The 21,830-nt window shown below is 52.0% G+C and overlaps 1 protein-coding gene across 1 annotated transcript; it reads left to right on the plus strand.

Annotated features, from left to right (window-relative positions):
- Window positions 1-7,106: 7,106 nt before the first annotated feature.
- LOC140913255 (zona pellucida sperm-binding protein 1-like) lies at window positions 7,107-19,460 on the plus strand. Its single transcript, XM_073349308.1, has 14 exons — window positions 7,107-7,138; window positions 8,075-8,319; window positions 10,079-10,200; window positions 10,370-10,504; window positions 10,817-11,297; window positions 12,509-12,652; window positions 13,474-13,658; window positions 13,745-13,842; window positions 16,642-16,769; window positions 16,863-17,052; window positions 17,141-17,291; window positions 17,503-17,587; window positions 18,623-18,748; window positions 19,321-19,460. Exons 1-14 carry the CDS (start codon window positions 7,107-7,109, stop codon window positions 19,458-19,460), a joined length of 2,262 nt encoding a protein of 753 aa, XP_073205409.1.
- Window positions 19,461-21,830: the final 2,370 nt, after the last annotated feature.

Below are 21,830 nucleotides of genomic sequence, written 5' to 3' on the forward strand. Positions count from 1 at the left end.
GCTAAGAATCTGCAACAATATGTTGCAGAGTCAGACTGCCTAAAACTAAGCAAGGCCAAACAGGGGAGATATGGAAGAACAATGCTGAATAAAGCAGCTTTATGTATAGTTTAACAAATGATACAGAGAATCAGGGAACTAGCTGGGAACTGGATTAGCTGGCTATATGGATACTTGGGGCAGCTTGCTATTGGATAAGTATGTTGGGAAAAAGGATGTATAAAAGCCTGTGTAACTTCCTGCTCTGTGTGCAGGATTTGAGATTTTATTCTCCCTGTACCTTTTTGCAGCTGCAAATAAACTTTTCTGCTTCTCCACCCCGTTGTGATTATTGGGTGTAGCACACTGGGTAACGAACTAACTCAAGCTGTTGTTCAGCCTCTCGGCACTGGATGCCGGCAACAAGAATACACCTAAATTCTTAAAGTACAGGCCTTTGCAGACAGGCCTGAATATCTATATCCTAACAGTATTCTTATCACTAAGCTAGTTAGAGAGGTATAAAAGAGAGCATCAAAATCACTGTCGGCCAGTGTAAGGTCCTTCTCTTACTGTGACAATCTGAGGCCCTGTTCTTAGGCCAAGGCCTCTGGCGAAGCAGCCATAAGCTAGGAAGCAAACAGTCACATCCTCACATTCCAAACTAGTCACATTGAAATAAGGTGCTATTGGGTTGTTAGGCACTATCAGGACAGGATTGTATTCCTATCACCTCCAGAGAAAGGGAAGTGCCTAGAAAATGTAAAAGGAAACTCAGTTTGATAGCATCCTGCCTGGCAAGAACTCACTTATCAATAGCTGGGATGTGAAATCCTCACTTCTGTATTGTTTTGTCATTTATAGTTCCCACTTTGCTATTGTTTGTCTGTCTGTATAATCTCTGTCTGGTTCTGTGATTGTTTCTGTCTGCTGTATAATTAATTTTGCTGGGGGTCAACTACTTAAGGTGGTGGGATATAATTGGTTACATAATCATGTTACAATATGTTAGGATTGGGTAGTTAAATTTAAGTAAAATGATTGGTTAAGGTATAGCTAAGCAGAACTCAAGTTTGACTATATAGTCTGCAGTCAATCAGGGGGTGGGTGGGTGGCAGGTGTGTGGGGGGAATTGGGAATGGGGGTGGGTGGGTGTGTGAGGCGAGGGGAATGGGAGTAAGGAAATTGGAATCATGTTTGGCTAAGGGCACGAATGGGACACAGGTGTAAGGCTCTGTGGTGTCAGAGCTGGGAAGGAGGATACTAAGGAAGGGAACTGGAATCATGCTTGCTGGAAGTTCACCCCAATAAACATCGAATTGTTTGCACCTTTGGACTTTGGGTATTGTTGCTCTCTGGTCATGCGAGAAGGACCAGGGAAGTAAGTGGGTGAAGGAATAAGCCCCCTAACAAACCTCACTTAGGAGAGGAGACTGAAATACTTTCATTTAGCCTAACCAAAAGAAGGCTGAGGAGAGAGAGATGACTGCTCTCTCTAAATGCATCAGAGGGATAACTATTACAGAGGAATTAACAAAAGCAGCAATGTAGACACAAGAACAAATAGATATAAACTGGCCATAAACAAGTTTAGGCTTTAGATTAGACAGAAGCTCCTCTCCATCAGCGGAGTGAGGTTCTGGAGCAACCTTTAAAAGGGAGCAGTTGGGGAGGGGGGGGGGTAAAAAGCATAACTGGCCTCAAGACTGAGCTTCATCAGTTTATGAAGGGGATGGTAGGATGAGACTGCCTACAATGGCACACGGCTGATCTGTGACTGCTAGCTGCAAATCTCTCCAATGGCTGGTTACAGGACACTAGATGGGGAGGGCTCTGAGTTACTCTAGAGAATTCTTTATCCAAGGTATCTAGCTGGTGGGTCTTGCCCACATGTTCAGGGTCTCACTGATCACCATTTTGGGGATTGGGAAGGAATTTCCCCCATGTCAGAGACCCTGTGGGTGGGAGTTTGCCATCCTCTCCAGCACAGGGCACGGGTCACTTGCAGGTTTAAGCTAATGTAAACATGGGGGTTATGTTTAGTTTTGTCTTTATATCATTATTTGAGGACATCACTAACTCAGAAAGAGGTCATGGGTGTATTGCAGGAGTGGGTGGGTGAGGTTCTGTAGCCTGTAATGCGCAGGAGGTCAGACTAGATGACCATGATGGTCCCTTCTGGCCTTAAAGTCTGTGACAGAAAAGAGGGGGTTCCCTGAAAGCTCAACAATGGCAGCGGACAGCCAACTATAAGCAATAACGCAACACTGGAGATACAAGTTGCATGCAACTGGATGTGTGCCTGTGTGCACATGAAAGACTTGGTATCATCTTGGCACAGAAGTAAGACACATGATTGCCTTAGGGTACCAGAAACAATCCATAGGGAGTGGTGCAAGCTACAATTTTTGCATCAGGATTGCCAGCACTGATCTGTGCCAGGATAGAACAATAGTAATAAGCTATTTCCTCCAACAACCCAATCGTGTATTTAAATGATGCAAAACTGGGGGTCAGTACTGGCTGATGGGCAGTGATGGGGGGGCAGTGTGCTTTCCAGACCTGCAGTTAGCTAAGCCTTCCCTCTCCAACTTTTAAATTTCCTGTATGGTCACCATCAGCACAGTCCACCATCACAGGAGATCATGCAGAGTCCACCATCTCAAGAGACCACGCAGTCCCAGATTCGCAGACGAGCTCCAGCTTGGTCCGAACGGGAGGTACTGGATCTCATTGCGTGTTAGGGAGACGAATCTCTTCTGGCACAACTATGTTCCAAAAAAAGGAACGCAAATACGTACATTAAACTCTCCACTGCCATGACGGAAAGAGGCTACTCCAGGGACACAGAACAGTGTCGTACAAAAAATCAAGGAGCTGCAAGCTGAATTCTGTTGCCCGGCTGCATGTGATGGCTTACTCACACCAAAGTGGCAGGCACTTCAGTCTGAGAGGCAAAATGAGACCTTGTACAGAAAGAACACGTGCTGTGTATTATGAATTGCCTGTTTCACTGAGAAACAGCGTCCCCTTTGTTCTCTAAACTGTATCTTTTAAAATACTACTCTCCCTTTTTCTTCTCCTGCAGCAGGCGCAAATGTTTCAATGCAGCCCCTAGTTCCTTCCTACAGCTGTTCAAACAGACCAGAGTTCCTGAAGATGCGAGTGTCATGCACCTTTCCAGGTCATCCCACATTGATGTCAGTGAAACGTTCCTTGTGATCCACCAGTGCTTGCAGCACCATGGAAAAGTACCCCTTGCAGTTTATGTACTGGCTGCCCTGATGTTCCAGGGCGAAGATGGGGATATGTGTTCCGTCTATTGCCCGCCGCACTTAGGGAATCCCAGCGCATTAAAGCCATCCACAATGGTCTGCACGTTTCCCCAAGTCACTCGCCTTGATAGCAGCTGGTCATTGATTGCATTGGCTACTTGCAGCACAGCAGCCCCCACAGTAGATTTCCCCACTCCAAACTGATTCCCGACTGACCGGTACCTGTCGGGCATTGCAAGCTTCCACAGGGCTATGGCCACTTGCTTCTCAACTGTGAGGGCTGCTCTCATTTTGGTGTCTTTCCGCTTCAGGGCAGGGGACAGCAAGTCACAAAGTTCCATGAAAGTGGCCTTACGCATATGAAAGTTTCGCAGCTACTGGGAATCATCCCATACCTGCAACACTATGCGGTCCCACCAGTCTGTGCTTGTTTCCTGGGCCCAGAATCGGCGTTCCACCGCATGAACCTGCCCCATTAGCACCATGATCTCCCAATCGCCACATGCCGTGCCATCTGTGTCCGTGTCCTCATCAGTATAGTAATCGTGCTGTCATCACTTCCTTGCCCAGTCTTGCAGGTACTGCACATACTGCTGGATAATGCATGAGGTATTTACAATGGTCAAAATGCAGCAGAGATCTGATCGGGCTCCATGGCTATGGTGCTCGCATGGGTAATCCTGGAAAAGGGGTGCGAAACGCAGGAGAGCAGAGTGGCAGCGGAAGCTGTGCTGTTTGGGTCACGGTAGCCAAACAAAGACTGACAATGGTTGTCTTCTGTGGCTTTCACAGAGGTGGGAGCCCAGGACAGACAACATGGAGAAGCTTGCAAGCGTGGCAATAGCGGGAGAGCAGAGTTGGCGGCAGAAGCTGTGTTGCTCGATTCACAATGGCCGAGCAGAGTTGAGTTGGAGAGGTGGATTCATCGTAGCAGGAGAGCAGCGGTGCACCGTCTGCTGAAAGCAGTATGGCGTCTGCATGCCAAAAAGGGGCGAAACGATTGTCTGCTGTAGCTTTCTGGTGACACACACCCAGAAACACCCGCCAGAATGTTTTTACCCCATCATGCTTAACTGGGAGCTTAACAGAGAATTCCAATGGGCGGCAGGGACTGTGGGAACTGTGGGATAGCTACCCACAGTGCACCGCTCTGACATTTGATGCCAGCCTTGGTACTGTGGACGCAATCTGCCAAATTCACCCGCTTTAGTAGGGACACAGAAGACCGAATGTATAAAATAGCTTCCGAAAATTCAAATAGAATAATTTTGAAATAATTTTGTACTGTAAACGTACTGAGGGGTAGCAGTGCCATGAGAAAAAGACAGATGGAGCCTAGGAAAACCACCAGGCAAGAGAAGCTCAAGAGGCCTAAGCCTATTGAGGTGTCCTTGCAGCGCATCCTCAGGTTTCACACAGCTCAGGCTGAGGCCTGCCTCGGTCTGTGGAGCTCCATACTTGGCCAGGTTAGGTTTCTTCAAGGCCTGGTATGAGGCCTCCCTAATTTATGACTAGTTTCACCCCTAACTTGCACTCTGCACCGGCCACTAGGGCTAACCCCCTTAATCTTATTTTAAAAGAGCTGTAAAATCATTAACAATCATGGGCCTCAGTTCCACACCTCATCAGAACAATGGCACCTCCATCAGCCCCTGGCACCACGCCAGAGCCCTGTTCCAACACTGACTCAGACAGAACGCAGTGACTCCTAGTGAATTAACACCACTGTTTTCTGGACCTCCAGGGTTTTGCCCACAGATCCCCCTACTCAGCACTGAGGAGGCCTGATCCTTCCAAAGGTATGACATGTAATGTTAGGTCTCAGCAGCTGTCCCTTATGGGGTTGGTGATGGGATAAAGTACCAGGGTGACTAGGGGCCAGGACTACACCTGTACGGAGATGACGATGTCACCCGCATGAGGGGAGCTTGGGGATCTGTTGCTCTCTAGGGGCTGGTTCACATGGATGTTAATGAGTGTGCTACAGCCACTCCCTAGAGATGGTTAGTCCTTTTCGTTCAGAATCGCCTGGTTTTTGCTCTGAAGATCATGGAGTTTAAATCTCAGTGTGGGCCCAAGCAGGAGCAGTTAAAATTGCAAGCCAGAGATTGACATACAGGGCAAGGGGGTGCAGAGCAGTGGGACAGAAGACCAGACTAGCAGCATGTGTGTAGGTCAGAGTTAAGAGTACAAGCAGAGCTGTGGGGGAGGCGTGTTTGGCAGCTGTTAGCATCAGGCTCAGGGGCCCGTTCTCCATTCCCCAGTCACGGGAGCAGTTTCTCTACACACCTTGCTTGCCCTGCCGCAAAGATAAAGCATCTTTGAGTGAGTTTTACATTCCTCCCCCGATGCCCCCCCGCCCCAGTGTTCACAACACAACAGGGAAGTAGGGAAGAAGCAGAGACGGAGTTACCAACTCTCATCATGTTATTGTGAGTGATGCAATACTTTGTGCTTTTCTTAAAGCTCCAGCTCCTGGAGTCAGGTGAACATACCAGAACATCAGCTTTCCTTTTAAAAAAAGGGTTTCAAGCCTCATCTTTTTGTTTTATGTTTGTATGGCGCCTGGCCCAATGGGGTCCTGCTCCATGACAGGAGCTCTTAAGCACTGCAGGAATACAAATACATAATAACTGTAGAGACAGAGAAGCTTCAAAGCATGACCTCCGCAGATTCAAAAGCCAGAAAAGCATTTTAAAATAGCCACAAATTTGTTATTTTTAAAATCTCATGATTTTTAAGGGAAGCTCAGGAGTTTGGGGGGACTCATGATTTTTGAGCGCTCAGGGTTGGCGATATTCTCAGCAGTGAGAAGGGCAGAAAGAGCGAGGGAGATGAGACGGGGAGCCCCAACCCCAAAGAGCCAAAAATCAAGAGATTGCTGCAAAAATCATGAGATTTTTCACACAAAAAATACACTTGAGCGATTTTTTTCATAGGTTCATGGATTTTCAGGCCAGAAGGGACCCTTAGATCAACCAATCTGACCTCCAGCAGAGCACAGACCAGAGAATGTCACCCTGTTACCTCTGCATGGAGCCCGATAACTTGTGTCTAAGTAAAGCGTCTTCCAGACAGGCCGCCTGTGGGCTGGTCTACACTAGAAAGTTAGGTTGACCCAGGTGTGTCCCTCAGGGCTGTGAAAAATTCACCCTCCTGAGAGACGTAGTTAATCCAACCTCTCTCCCAGGGTAGATGCCATGAGCTCACTGGAAGAACTCTGCCATCGTCCTACCTCTCGGAGCGGTGGATTTACGACAGCGTTGCTGCAGTATGTCTCAGCACTACAGGGCAGCACTGCAGCTGTGTAGACATAGCCTGATTGAGACTCCATCACTTCCAGTGGTCGTCTGTTCCAAGGGTTAGTCACCCTTCAAAATGTGTGCCTTACGTCTACCTTAGATTTGGCCATGGACGATGGGTGAACCACAGGCTTGGGGAGGCTAGCCCCTGGCCCGGCCCACCCTTCAGCCTGAGGCCCCACCCCAAAGCCCAGTATCCCTCCCTTCCACGGCTACCAGACCCCCCTTCCAATCCCGGGTTGCCCAAGCACCACCAGCCCCAAAGCGCCAGGGCACACACACCCACCCAGAGCACCAGACAGGCTGCCCCATCAGCCCCGCAGCACTGGGTGGGTGGGCTGCTCCCCAGCACCAGACCATTGGGTGGGCGTCGGGCAGCCCTCCTTTTCCCCCCAGCCCTGGAGAACTGGGTGGTGCGGCCCCAGCCACCCCAAGTCCTAGCCGCCCTAGCCCCAGCCCCAGCCCAGCAGGCTTCCCGGAAGAGGAGCAGGCTGCTTGCCTGGGCTGGGGCCAACTACCAGCAGCAGAAGGAGGGGGCCTTGGGCGGAGCATGGGCAGGGCCACGCGGGGCTCTTTGCGGAGGTACAGCCTCCCCAGGCTATTGTACGCATCGTCCATGGATTTGGCTGGCTCCAACTTCCAACCGCTGGATCTTGTTCTACCCTTCTCCACTCGATTAAAGAGCCCTTTAATAGCCAGTCTTTTCGCCCTATGAATGTACTTGGGCACTGTACTTGAGCTACTTCTTGATCTCCTTTTCGATAACCTAAACTGACTGAGCACTGAGAATCTCTTGCTAGCCGGCACTTCTTTCAGCCGGCAAATTGCATTTGTGACTCTTCTCTGTATCCACTCCAGTTTTTCAATAACCTAATCCCACAGAACAAGAAAGAAAAAGGCCTCATTCAATACCATGGCCACCTACACACTGACTCGACCTTGTGCCTGCCCGCCCGCTTCGAATCATAGAATATCAGGCTTGGAAGGGACCTCAAGAGGTCATCTAGTCCAACCCCCTGCTCAGAGCAGGACCAATCCCCAACTAAATCATCCGATCCCAGAAGGATACACTGACTAGACCCCTCGATTCCAGGCAACTTGGCCTTCTGATTTTTGGGGCACTTGGGGTGTGCTTGAGCCCTGTTTTTATGCTTTTCTCTGCAACTGTGCGGGCAAGAAACTTATTTTTCTTTTGAATGCACACTGAGGTTCTCAGCTAGTTCCTTGTTTCCAGGAGATGGGGCTTGAAATAAAACATCAGTTACCATGGGACTTGCAATAAAATCCTGAGAGCTGGCAACACTGAAAAGGTAGCGTAACAGGAGGCTTCAATGGGAGGGGGGTCTTAGGGCTGAAGGGTTCGATGGTTATGTTTCCCTTTCACCCTGAGCTTTGCACTTTTCATCCGGCCCCTCCCCACCACCAGGCAGCTCCCCAGGTGCTGCCTCTCTGCTCATCTGATTCACACCCCGCCCCCTCCCCACCACTCACTCACCCTACAAAGCCCCGCTCCCACAGCCTCTCCCCTTATGAGAAGTGGCTGCTAGACAGGGCTTCTTTCTTAGCATCTTCAGCCATGGGGCTGGCCTGTAGGTATTTTGTGGGCTTAGTGCTGCTCTGGTCCCTAAGGATAGCCCTTGGGCAGGGGGACTTCCACAGGATCAGTTTCTCTGTCTTGCAACATGAGTATGACTGTGGAGACTATGGGATGCAGCTGCTGGTCTTTCCCAGCCAGGGCCGCACCGTCCGCTTCAAAGTTGTGGGTAAGTAGCTGCCTGGCTGCTTCATAAGAAAGCTAAGAAGCCTCCTGCTCGTCTGCCCTCTTAGACATGCAGGCGGGTTTTATGGGTCTCTTGTGGAAACCTCTTACTTCTACAGTATGTAATGAGAGCTTTAGGAAGGGAACAAGAAGGTCCTACTCTAGTGCTTTTTGGTGGCCTGGCTGTTGCCCTCAAATCTTGAGTGCCCTGGTCTCCTGAAGTGAGAGTCTGTGGCTTCTGTCCCCTGGAGAAAAGACTGGAGATAGCCCTAACCGTTGAATCCAGGTAGCAAAGTTTTTCCTCACAACAGCCTGCTGACCGTGACCCACAAAATAGCAGAGGGTAAAGAGGGAACCCTGCTGGGGGGAGACTGTAAAAGGACATACCAAAATGTGGCTGGGTATCCCAAGCTCTGGTGTAATTCGGCCCTTTGAGCTCCAGACACCTGGATCCTGCGCCCTCTGTGGGCGATCACCTCCCTGTTGTCATGCCCAAGCATGGGATGGGATGGCCTGGCCTGGCCTGGCCTGGCTCGGCCACTCTCAGCCCTCCTTGTTAGGGGGTTTATTCCTTCACCCACTTACTTCCCTGGTCCTTCTCGCATGAACAGAGAGCAACAATACCCGAAGTCCAAAGATGCAAACAATTCGAAGTTTATTGGGGGGAACTTCCAGCAAGCATGATTGCAGTTTCCTTCCTTAGTGTCCTCCTTCCCAGCTCTGACACCACAGAGCCTTACACCTGTGTCCCTGTTCCCATTCCTGCCCATAGCCAGACATTATTCCAATTTCCTTACCCCCATTCCCTGTTCCCATTTCCCCCTTTAACAAAACATGATTCCAATTTCCGCACCCCTGTTCCCATCCCCTCCCACCCACGCCCACTCACTTCCTTATTGACTACAGATTATATAGTCAAACTTGAGTTCTGCTTAGCTATACCTTAACCAATCATTTTCCTGAAATGTAACTAACCAATCCTAACATATTGGTACATGATTATGTGCCCAATTATATCCCACCACCTTAATGAGTTTACACCCAGCAAAATTAATTATACAGCAGACAGAAACCATCACAGAACCAGACAGAGATTATACAGACAGACAAACAATAGGAAAGTGGGAACTATAAATGACAAAAACAATACAGAAGTGAGGATTTCACATCCCAGCTATTGATGAGTGAGTGCTTGCCAGACAGGATGCTATCAAACTAAGTTTCCTTTTACATTTTCTAGGCACTTCCCTTTCTCTGGAGGTGATAGGAATACAATCCTGTCCTGATAGTGCCTAACAGCCCAATAGCACCTTATTTCAATGTGACTAGTTTGGAACGTGAGGATGTGACCCTTCGCTTCCCAGCTTATGGCTGCCTCTGTTGCTTAGCCAAAGGCCTTAGCCTAAGAACAGGGCCTCAGACTGTCACAGTAAGAGAAGACCCTTACACCAGCAGACAGTGATTTTGATTCTTTCTCTTATACCTCTAGAACTAGCCAAGTGATAAGAATACACCTAAATTCTGAGAGTATAGGCCTTGACAGACAGGCCTGAATATCTATATCCTAACACTCCTGGCTCTAGGTCAGACTTGGTAAATGACGGCCGTCCTGTATCTTTGGAGCTGCTTCCCACCATGCTAAACTCCACTAAACTGAAGGATGTGACAAACCACTGTCGCTGTTCCAAACATGGCTACTTGGCTAAGCTTCATCAAGGGCTTTAACTCTTCCTTACCCACGACCTGTATGACTCTCTCCACAGATGAGTTTGGGACACCCTTCGAAGTTACCAACTGCTCCATTTGTCTCCATTGGGTCACATCTGGCGAGCAAGGAGCGATGATCTTCTCAGCTGGCTACAATGGCTGTCATGTGCAGAAGAAGGTGAGGGGGGTTGGCACGCCTCACCCCAGTGTACCTGAGCAACAACAGAAGCTGGAGATGGGTCCATACCTGCAGTCACAGCAGCCTGTGCAGCTGGGGGGCGCTGCGCTTAGCGCCTACAGAGTCTGTTAGGCCACAATACTGACTGATTGGTGTCTCTTCATTGCAGGATGGGCGTAACCACCTGCAAGTCCGAGTGGAGGAACTGCTGAGCGCCAGGGCCGTCGCTGCCACCTATGATGTGAACATGACCTGCCCCAAGCCCACTGAACGTGACTTAACCCCAGAGGAGACCATGCGCTACGTGCCCCAGCCGCAGCCGGGCCTGGTGCGCCCGGTGCCCCAGCCGCAGCCAGGCCTGGTGCGCCCGGTGCCCCAGCCGCAGCCGGGCCTGGTGCGCCCGGTGCCCCAGCCGCAGCCGGGCCTGGTGCGCCCGGTGCCCCAGCCGCAGCCGGGCCTGGTGCGCCCGGTGCCCCAGCCGCAGCCGGGCCTGGTGCGCCCGGTGCCCCAGCCGCAGCCGGGCCTGGTGCGCCCGGTGCCCCAGCCGCAGCCGGGCCTGGTGCGCCCGGTGCCCCAGCCGCAGCCGGGCCTGGTGCGCCCGGTGCCCCAGCCGCAGCCGGGCCTGGTGCGCCCGGTGCCCCAGCCGCAGCCGGGCCTGGTGCGCCCGGTGCCCCAGCCGCAGCCGGGCCTGGTGCGCCCGGTGCCCCAGCCGCAGCCGGGCCTGGTGCGCCCGGTGCCCCAGCCGCAGCCGGGCCTGGTGCGCCCGGTGCCCCAGCCGCAGCCGGGCCTGGTGCGCCCGGTGCCCCAGCCGCAGCCGGGCCTGGTGCGCCCGGTGCCCCAGCCGCAGCCGGGCCTGGTGCGCCCGGTGCCCCAGCCGCAGCCGGGCCTGGTGCGCCCGGTGCCCCAGCCGCAGCCGGGCCTGGTGCGCCCGGTGCCCCAGCCGCAGCCGGGCCTGGTGCGCCCGGTGCCCCAGCCGCAGCCGGGCCTGGTGCGCCCGGTGCCCCAGCCGCAGCCGGGCCTGGTGCGCCCGGTGCCCCAGCCGCAGCCGGGCCTGGTGCGCCCGGTGCCCCAAATATATCCTCCACCAAGCAACATAGGTGTGTGGGGGTGTCTGTGACCTCTAACTGGTTTGAGTGCATGTGGGTCCCCTCTAATGGAAGGTTTCATGCTCCACTCCTGACTCCTGTGGTGGCCTTCAGAGGAGCTGAAACTAGTCTCTTGCTTGTGGCTGCCATGTTAGAGCTGGTGTTGACAGTGTTGTAAGCCATAATCAAAAATGAGATTCGTTTAGAAATCATGCTCTTCCCCCACCCGCCCCCAGTTTATTTGAAGGGGAAGGGGTGGCTATTTGCCTTCTGGTTTTTCAAAGTTTAGGGGGAAGGCACTTGCTTCCAAAGTCTGTGAGCTTCTTTGGCTCAAAATCCAGTCACACATGCACCAATGTGTCCTTGCCATTGGCTGCTCAGAGGGGCTTCCCCTGTTCCTCCAGTATCCCAGGGTTTGGGATCTGATGTTGTATCCCTTCGTATCTCACCCCCACATCTGTTTGCAATCTGTCTCCTTCACCCCCCATGTGTCTCTCACAGGCTCTTCACAGCTCTTAGTCCCTCCCTCTCCTAGAGTCCTGTCTAGGCCTCCCCCTAAACCAGAGTGGCATCCACTTTGCCTGTAGGTACAGCTTCAGTCTCATGAAAGAAATTCGCAGCCATGTTTATGAGGGACACTTTCCTCTGATCGGCTATGGGGAAATGGTGGCCAACCTGCTAGCTTCTGCCCCATCGTCCGTAAAGGGAGATGGTGACTTCAATAAAGGAAAAATTCATAGAGCAGGCGTCTGCTCACTATTTCCTGAGATGGCTAGAGAAACCCACCTCAGAACTGCTAAGTGATAAATTACAGTTGACCACACTGCTGGCTGTGTTGAGGGGGCTGTAGGGTGTAGGTGGGGACTCTCCTCTGACACAGCAGCAGATCAGGAGCCTGAATTTCCAAGTGACATGTTAAGCCTGCTATCAGAGAAGGGCAACATGCTACATCTGGAGGACAGGGGTGGGGATCTGAGCACAATGCTGTCTGAGGTGGTATGTGGTTTGGGGTTATGGTTGTGGGGGGCAGGGTGAGCTGGGATGGAGGACCACTGTGGGAGCTCTTGCAGCCCTTTGGGGAAGGGGAGGAGGGTTGGACTGGTGTTGAGGTCAGCCACTTGTCCAGAGGTCACTACAGATCTTAAAAAGTCTCTGGGGAAGGGTCTCTCGTGATCTCTTTAGAGGCTCTCTAGCTCTCCTTAATCCACACCCTGCTGTTCTAGGGGCGCATCTCACAGAGGAGCAGTGCCGTGTGGTGGCTGGGAAGATGCCCTGTGCGGATGCGCCAGGCCAAGCTGCTTGCTTCCAGGCTGGCTGTTGTTATGATGAGACTGACCTCACCACTCCCTGCTACTTTGGCAACACAGGTGGGAGACCTGCCCTCATGTCAGGTTATGGAGCCTTTTGTCATCTCTGTCCTGGGAAGCTTGGTGACACACCGTACGTCTCAGATGAGTTTGGTCACCACCTACTAGCATGGTGAACTAGACTTGGATGCAATGTCTTTGTAACTCTCACCCTAGGCTGCAGCTGGCATCAGTTGTGTGCAAAGGGATTCTTCCTACATCACGGTCTCTCCTCAGTTGCCCAATGCCTGGCAGATCTTGAGAGCCAACACCAAATGTGTGGTGGCAGAGGAAGACCCATCAGACGGTACAGGCTGGTGCTCCATCATCAGATCGATGGATAACTTTGCCGGCTTGTGTCTCGTTCCTGCACAACATGAGCTGCAATCATGCTGTCTCAGACAAACCCACTTACCCCCATGGGGCTTCATTTGATAGATTCCAAAGCCAGAAGGGACCATTGTGATCATTAGTCTGTCTGATTTCCTGTATAACACAAGCTATAGGATTTCCCTGAAATAATTCCTCCAGCAGATCTCTTGGCAGACATCCAGTCTTGCCTTGTCAGTGATGGAGAATCCACCATGACCCTGGACAAACCATTCCAAGAGTTAACTACCCTCGCTCTCAGATCTACACCTTATTTAAATACTTAGACTGTAATCAAGTCACCCCTTAACCTTCTCTCTGTCTAAAGAGACAGAATTTGGTCACTACAAGGCCTGTTTTCTAATATTTCTCATGGCTCTTCTCCAATCTATCATCCTGAGTGTGGCATGGAACTCTTGCCCAATTCCTCTACCAGGAACATCTATACTTAATCCTGCTCCTTTGTGTTGCAGTCACTGTTCAGTGCCTCCTGGATGGTCACTTTGTTCTGGTGGTCTCCAGGGACATGTCTGATCACCCCATCATCCTGGAGAGTGTCCGGCTAGCCTATGCCCAGGCAGGGTGTGACCCCATCAGGATGACTGAGGCTTTTGTGATCTTCCGCTTCCCCCTCATGCAGTGCGGCACCACAGTCCAGGTGAGGGGACACCCACGGGAAGCCAGGGTGAGTGCTCTGCTCAGGGGTTTGGGGGACTAACCTGCCCCATGTCTCCACTCTTCCAGGTGATCCATGACAAACTGATCTATGAGAACCAGCTGATCTCTGGCATCGACATCCGGACTGGGCCGGACGGCTCCATCACCCGGGACAGCACCTTCATGTAAGTTGGCCTGCTCTGTTGACTAGCAAGGAAGTGATGGTGAGCAGTCTTCTGGCCTCACGCTTCCACTGTGGAAGGGCTGGGACAGCACCTTCATGTAAGTTGGCCTGCTCTGTTGACTAGCAAGGAAGTGATGGTGAGCAGTCTTCAGCCCTTCCGCAGTGGAAGCGTGAGGCCAGATCCTTTCCCCTGGCAAAGATCTGATCCATCAATTTTCCAGCAGCCTCTCCTGACCACCAAAGGACTTAGGGGATGTTCTACAGGTATGGATTCCCTGCAGTCACAGACATCCCCTTTTCTGAGTGGGGGAATGCACCTGATCCCTAATGGGGCATGGGGCAAAATCTTGCTTTGTGAAGGGAAGGACACTCTGTGCAGCTGACTGTCCAAGAGTCAGGGTTTTACGTTGTCTGATCAAATGCCAACATTGGTCAGCCTCACCTCAGTCCCTGGAAAAATCCTGCAGCAGGTTGTCAAGGAATCCATTCTGAACCTCTCGGAGGAGAGGAAGGTGATCAGGACCAGCCAAAATGGATTCACCAAGGGCAAGTCGTGCCTGACCAACCTGATTGCTTTTTATGATGAGAACTGGCTCTGCGCATGTGGGGAAAGCGGTGGACATGATATACCTTGACTCTAACAAAGTTTGTTACAGTCTCCCACAGTGTTCTTGACAGCAAGTTAAAGAAGTAGGGGCTGGATGAATGAATTAAAGGTGGCTCGAAAGCTGGCTAGATCATCAAGGTCAACGGGTAGCAATCAACAGCTCTGTCTAGTTGGCAGCTGGTATCAAGCGGCATGCCCCAGGCGTCTGTCCTGGGGTTGGTTTTGTTCATTATCATTAATGATCTGGATGATGGGATGGCTTGCTGAGGGTGTAAGTTAATGGATAACACTAAGTTGGGGGGAGAGATCTAGAAAAATTGAAAATTGGGCTAAAAGAAATCTGAGCTTCAATAAGGACGAGTGCAGAGTCCTGCACTTAGGAGGGAAGAATCCCATTCACTGGTACAGGCTGGGGACCGACTGGCTAAGCAGCAGTTCTACAGACAAGGACCTGGGGATTACAGTGTACGAGCAGCTGGCTACGAATGAATAGTGGGCCCTTCTTGCCAAGAAAGCTACTGGTATATTGGGGTGCATTAGTAGGAGCATTGCCAGCAGATGGAGGGAAGTGATTCCCCTCTCACCAGCAGTGGTGAAGCCCATCCGGAGTACTGTGTCCAGTTTTGGGCCCTCACCAACAGAAAGGATGTGGAAAAATTTGGAGATTGCCCAGCAGAGGGCAACAAAAATGATTAGGGGGCTGGGGCACATAATTTATGAGGAGAGGCTGAGGGACCTGGGCTTATTTAGTCTGCAGAAGAGACAAGTGAGGGGGGATTTGATAGCAGCCTTCAACTACCTGAAGGGGTTCCAAGGAGGATGGAGCTTGGCTGTTCTCGGTGATGGCAGATGACCGAACAAGGAGCAATGGTCTCAAGCTGCAGTGGTGGAGGTCTAGGATGGCTATTGGGGACGGGACTATCCCTCTAGGAGGGTGGTGAAGCACTGGAATGGGTTACCTAGGGAAGTGGCAGAATCTCCATCCTTAGAGGTTCTGAATACCTGGCTTGACCAAGCCCTGGCTGGGATGATTTAGTTGGGGTTGGTCCCGCTTTGAGCAGCAGGTTGGACTAGCTGACCACCTGAGGGCTCTTCCAATCCTAATCTTATGATTGTAAATGCCACTTGCTGTGCGATCTCCAATGACAAGTAGGCACAGCCAGCCTGACCCGAGAAGGGCTCCATGGGGCCACCCTGAGGGACTAATAACTCCCTACAGGGTTGGTAGAAAGAAAGCTTGATGTAGGGACTGTTGCCCCCTTACTAACATTCAGTGAGGTGTACTGGTTGGCTAGCTCCCAGTACTAAAAGGGGAAGGATCTATGGGAAATCAGGACCCTGAGAGTGACAGTCCCCAGGAACAATGGGGAGAGGCCAGTGCTCCAGGTCAGCCTGACAGGGTGGGCAGGCTAATCAGAGTCAGGAGGCCAGGGAGGTCCTGTCCTCCGTGTGAGCTGGATTTGCCTGGGTCACAGAGTCAGGTCATGTGTTTCCTTTAACCTTTCCCATGTTTCCTTCTTTCTAAAATAGTTGATTAGATAACTTCCATACAAGGTAAAGCAAATGCAATGCTCATGGGTCAGAAGTGCCCAGTGCAGAGAGAGTACCCCGGAGTGGGGACACCCTAGCCCCAGTCCTAGGTGACCACAGCAGGGTTGGGGGTCGAGCCCCCTCTCCCCCCCCTCCCCCCAAGAATCCTGGGCCTAGCCTTGTTGGGGTTACGAGGACTCTGCCAGACAGGAGAGTGGAGGGGAGCCCTGAAGGGCAGGGAGGCCACTGGATAAAGGAAGTGGGAGCGAGGACTCGGATCCTTTCGCTAGCCCACTTCACCGGGGTAGTGCAGAAGCCAGGAAAGTTCCCCACAAGAGCAGGACTATTCCCCTGCTTACATTGAGAATGCTGCCAAAAGAGATGTGAGGACAAGTAAGCAGGTGCTTCTAGCCTGTCTGAGAAGGCCCCCATGTGGCCGTGCTCAGACACTCCTGCTGAGTCCCTGAGTTGGAGGGAAGAACATCTGAGTTGCTAAAAGGGTTGATCCACTAGCATCCTTGGATGTCTCCCATCCAAGTACTGATAGGGCCTGATCCTGCTTGTCTCGAGCACTAATAAGGTCACTGCCAGACACCACGTGGCCTCAAGCTGAAGTGTCAGAGCATCAGCCCCTGTCTCCTCCCTCTGCTCTCTCCTGTGCAGCCTCCATGCTCGCTGCATCTACAATGCCAGTGACTTTCTGCCAGTCCAGGTCGAGGTCTTCTTGCCCCCCACACCTGCTCCAGTCACCCAGGCAGGACCCCTCCGGCTTGAGCTGCGCATCGCCACAGGTAGGTGACCCCTCACTCCAGCACGGAGATCCCATCCCCCTGAAGGACCACAGGTGTCTCAGCTCTGCTCTCCTCCTACCCTCTCCCCCACAGACCCGAGCTACAGATCCTATCTCTCAGAGAGAGACTACCCTGTGGTGAAGGTGCTCAGGGACCCTGTCTACATGGAGGTTCGCATCCTGCACAGAACAGACCCGTCCCTGGTTCTGGTTCTGCACCAGTGCTGGGCCACCCCAAGCGCTAACCCCCTGCAGCAGCCGCAGTGGCCCATCCTGGTGGACGGGTGAGTGGCTGGGATGGAGGGGGAGCATGGCTTGGGGAGGAGGAAGGCGGTTTCCTTGGTCCACCCTTCTCTCATGTCTTGCTCCCAGGTGCCCGTTCCTGGGAGACAACTACAGAACCCAGCTTGTGCCCGTGGGCCCTGCCTCATCTGAGCTGCCCTTCCCGACTCACCACCAGCGCTTCGTCCTCTCCACTTTTGCCTTTGTGGACTCCGCCTCCCAGGTGGCACTTGAGGGAGAGGTGAGAAGGGGCCCACATATAAAGCGGGTGAGGAGGGGGAAGTCGGAGTGCAGGGGCAGGAGCTCCTATTTTAGTCAGGTCCTGACCTCCTCAGTCTCTGCTGAGGCGCTGCACATGCAGAACCAAACCGATAGCTGTGGATCTACTTCCTGCCTCCTACCAGCACTGGCCAGTCACTCACTAACTCCATTCTCACTTGTGTGGATTTTAGGTGTACATTTACTGTAGCGCCTCAGCTTGCTACCCCTCCCGGCTGGAGCCCTGCAGGACCCTGTGCCCATCAGGAGCTGCTACAAGTAAGTCGGAGTGGTCTGAAATCCATGTGGGTTTCTACAAGCTCCCATCCCAAATACCAGAGGACTCATAGTGAACAGAGATCTGCCTGTCCTGCTATATCAGAGGTGGGCAAACTACCACCCACAGGACCATCCTGCCCAGCCCCTGAGTTCCCGGCCGGGGAGGCAAGCCCCCAGCCCCTCCTGTGCTGTCCCTCTCCCTCGCAGCCTCAGCACGCCTCCAGCACTCTGCTCCGGTAGGAGCTGTGAGCTCCCACTGCTCTGAGCAGCATCATAAGGGGGTTGGGATTGGAGAAGGGGCAGAGGGTGTCAGGGGGCAGTCGGGACAGGGGCTGGTTGGATTGGGCAGAGGTTCGGGGGGGCAGTCAGGGGGCATTGGATAGTCATTGGAGTCCAGCAGGGGCTGTCAGGGAGCGGGGGGTTGGATAGGGGTGTGGTCCCATTGGGCAGTTAGGGGCAGGGGTCCTGGGAGGGGGCAGTCAGGAGACAAGGAGTTGGGGGGCAGAGGGGGTTTCTGAGGTGGGCAGTCGGGGGGCAGGAATTGGGAGGGAGCCAGGCTCTTTGGGGAGGCACAGCCTTCCCTACCTGGCCCTCCATATAGTTTTACAGTGCTAATGTGGCCCTCAGGCCAAAAAGTTTGCCCAGCCCTGTGCTATACACTGACTGCAAGGCGTTCAGCCCAGCTCGTTATGTACCTCTACCATGTCCTGTAGCGCTAGCTAGGGTATGATGGGCTAAGACGAAGAGGTAAATGGCCTAATCTCCTACAACTGCCCTATGTAGGAGACAATACTAGAAATTGCCTCTGGAGAGTGGAGTGTCTGCTGCTCCTGATGAAATGGCCTTTCTTCCCAACTTCTCCCACACTTCAAATAAGCAATTCAGGAAGATCTAATACCTGGTACCACAACCTGTCAGGAGGCCTGTAAGGACTCATGGTTGAGTCCATGGTGACGCTGCATTTCATCACGATGGGCCCTCTGGTTGTGAGTGCGCTGGACAGACAGCTCCCTAACTCTCCATTCCATCTGCCAGGAGGCCGCCGGTTCCTGGATATCGACAATGGGACAGGAGAGCCCCAGGACCTGGTGAGTTCTCCTGGCCCTGTGATCTTCCAGGAGAGCCCTGAGCCGTGGAGAGAGCACGTCTATGAGAACAAGGGTGAGGTTTCTGTTAAACCCTAGTAGGACAACTGGCATCTTGCACAGTAACCTGGAATACAGCAAGTCAATGCTGTCTAGGGGGTTCAAATATAAATGTTCATGGGGGGAGGGGGGCTACATGCAGAAGTCACTCCTTGATGATCCATATGTAAGCTAATGCTGGCTGACACCATACCTGTGAGTGCTTCCTATGAGTGGGCCAATGTTGGGTTATATCCTTATCCTATGGACATTCATAGGATGTCTCAAAAACCAGCAAACTTGGGGGAAGCGGGGGGGACACTATGGCACCTCAATGGTGACTTGTATGCCCTGAGCCTCTGTGGCACTCAATGCACTGGGGCTAGCATTGCCTCTGCCCTCTATTGGATGGCTATCAATGGGATGGTGGTGCTGGCTCACAGTCTAAAAAGTGAGTTGACAATTCAAGTATCTTTCTGATGAAGGCTGGCCTAAGCGGTAGGGGGAGCACCACTGGGGCAGGGAAGTCTAGGTGTCATCTCCACACTTTAGACCCTACAGAAATCTGGATTGTCTTAACCTCTCCTCCTCCTCCTCCTCCTCCTTCAGACCCTGTCTCCAGACTAGACCTGACCCTGGTGCTTCTGGCCATGCTTTCATTGGTGGCTGTGGCTTCTCTCGTTACTGTGACACTACTCCATAGGAGAAGCAGCTGGATGACAAGGTCCCAAATCTTCCATGGCAGATGACTGTAAAATAAGGGAGAGGAGCAGAAATAAAATCTCTGGAGTGCACTAATGTCTTGTGGTAGCGTGTGTCCCTCTGGGGGAGGGAACAGCAGTTGTTGAGGCCAGGGGTCTGCTACTAGCCTTGTAGCTCTTCCCCATTCAGCAGCAGAACAGACCTCTCTGCAGGGATAGACACCAGAATAGGATGTGGCATAGAGGACAGGAAGAAGACTGCAAGCTAGCACTAGACAAGGTAAATCAAATGGCTTTCTCTCACTCCTGGGGTCCTATCTGGGGGGAGAGGAAGCCACTCAGCCGAACTAGGGACTTTTTGATTAACTTTACTGTGAATAGCTGGATTCTAACTCCCCTGGGCACGCAATAAGAACTACTGGCGCTTGCCAGTCTCACATGAAGTCCATGTGAGCCAGCTGGGGGACACGCCTAAGTCTGGTAACTAGAAACCCTTGTGTCTTCTGTGGGGGCTGTGGCAGGAGGTGGAGAAGATTTCCCCATTGTGTTAGTGACTGGGAAACCTGATGCTTCAAGACCTTAAGCATCCTGCCTGAGAGCTGGGATCTGCCCCATAACTGGTATCTCCTGCTTCTTGACCCTTAAGCTATATCTCTGGGGCACTCCAAAGCATGGCTGTAGTGCGCACACACAGACCCAAGTGAGCTAGCTTTCATCAAGCTAGTTGAAATAACGGTAGTGGAAGCATAGCCTATACAAGACTAGCTGGGACTCTGGGTCGTACTCCAGTGGGTAGCCTGTGCTGCTGTTGCTCTACTGCTTGATCTGGCTAGGCCAAAGCTACCTCGGCTACATCTACGCACTCACCTCTGTCTACACGGCAATCTACCCTTCTCCATTTGCATTAGTTTCCTTCCATCTCGCCTGGGGAAACTACAGCCCTCCAGCTCCTCTCCAAATCCCCTTCCAACAGCTAAAATCCTCCCCCACTGCTCCTACCACATCAACACCCTCCACCTACTGTAGAACCCACAGGGACTGTCACGCTAACGTGGTGTAACTGTTCTAACCCCTCTACCACCATCTTCTAGGGTAGCCTACTGTGGGACCGGATCCTGCAAACACTTAATGTGCAGGTGGTAATGACTTCACGCATGCATGGAGTTAAGCACGTGCTGAGGGCTGGCCAAGCAACACAAACTGTTCATTAAATGTCAATGTTCATCCTGCAGTAGGCAAAACCAATGCCTCAAAACTCTTCATGGAAAAAGCAGAAAGGCATGTGTATCCAAGAAATGCATGGGCACTCGCCTGAGATCTAGGAGACATTGGTTTGAGTCCCTGCTCTGCCTGACTGGGTGCACATGTGTACTCCTGCATCCCAAAATGGAGTGTTGCAAGGTCAGAGTCTTGGACTGTAAGAAGATGGCAGCAGGGATCATGCTTTTTGTTACTCTCTGCAAAAAGCATTGTGTGATGGCTTGGCACAATAATGAATGGAAGCCTGGTGGTTTATAGGCACGAGACAATGAATTTGCCATTTGCTAAGATTTCAATGTAGCATAAAGATCGTGCTGTAGTTGTAAAGGCCGTTGCTTCTGTGCTTAAATCATGTACTTGGAGACTAACCATGAGAATTATTGCTGAAAGCTGGGCACTTATCTCCTAGAAGCAACAGAGAAGGAGAGAGACTTGGGTGTATTACTTGATCACAGGATCGCTCTGAGATTTCACTCTGATGCAGCTGGCAACAAGGCTAACCCAGTCATGGGATACTCGGGTGAGGTATTTCCAGTAGAGAGCGGGAAGTGCTAGTACCATTATACAAGGCACTGGTGAGACCTCATCTGGAATACTGTGTGCAATTCTGGTCTCCCATGTGTAAGATGAATTCAAACTGGACCAGATATGGAGAAGGGCTACTAGTATATCCAGAGAAATGGATAACCTCACTTAGGAGAGGAGACTGAAATACTTTCATTTAGCCTAACCAAAAGAAGGCTGAGGAGAGATAGATGACTGCTCTCTCTAAATGCATCAGAGGGATTACTATCAGAGAGGAATTAACATAAGCACCAACGTGGACACAAGAACAAATGGATATAAACTGGCCATAAGCAAGTCTAGGCTTTAGATTAGACAAAAGTTTCTCTATCAGAGGAGTGAGATTCTGGAGCAACCTTTGAAAGGGAGTGGGGGGGCGGTAAAAAGCGTAACTGGCGTCAAGACTGAGCTTGATAAGTTTATGGAGGGGAGGGTAGGATGAGACTGCCTACAATGGCACACGAGCGCTCTGTGACTGCGAGCTGCAAAGATCTCCAAGGGCTGGTTTAAAGGACACCAGATGGGGAGGGCTCTGAGTTACTATAGAGAATTCTTTCCCCAAGGTATCTAGCTGGTGGGTCTTGCTCACATGTT

This window comes from Lepidochelys kempii, chromosome 6 (assembly GCF_965140265.1).
Source record: "Lepidochelys kempii isolate rLepKem1 chromosome 6, rLepKem1.hap2, whole genome shotgun sequence".
NCBI lineage: Eukaryota > Metazoa > Chordata > Testudines > Cheloniidae > Lepidochelys > Lepidochelys kempii.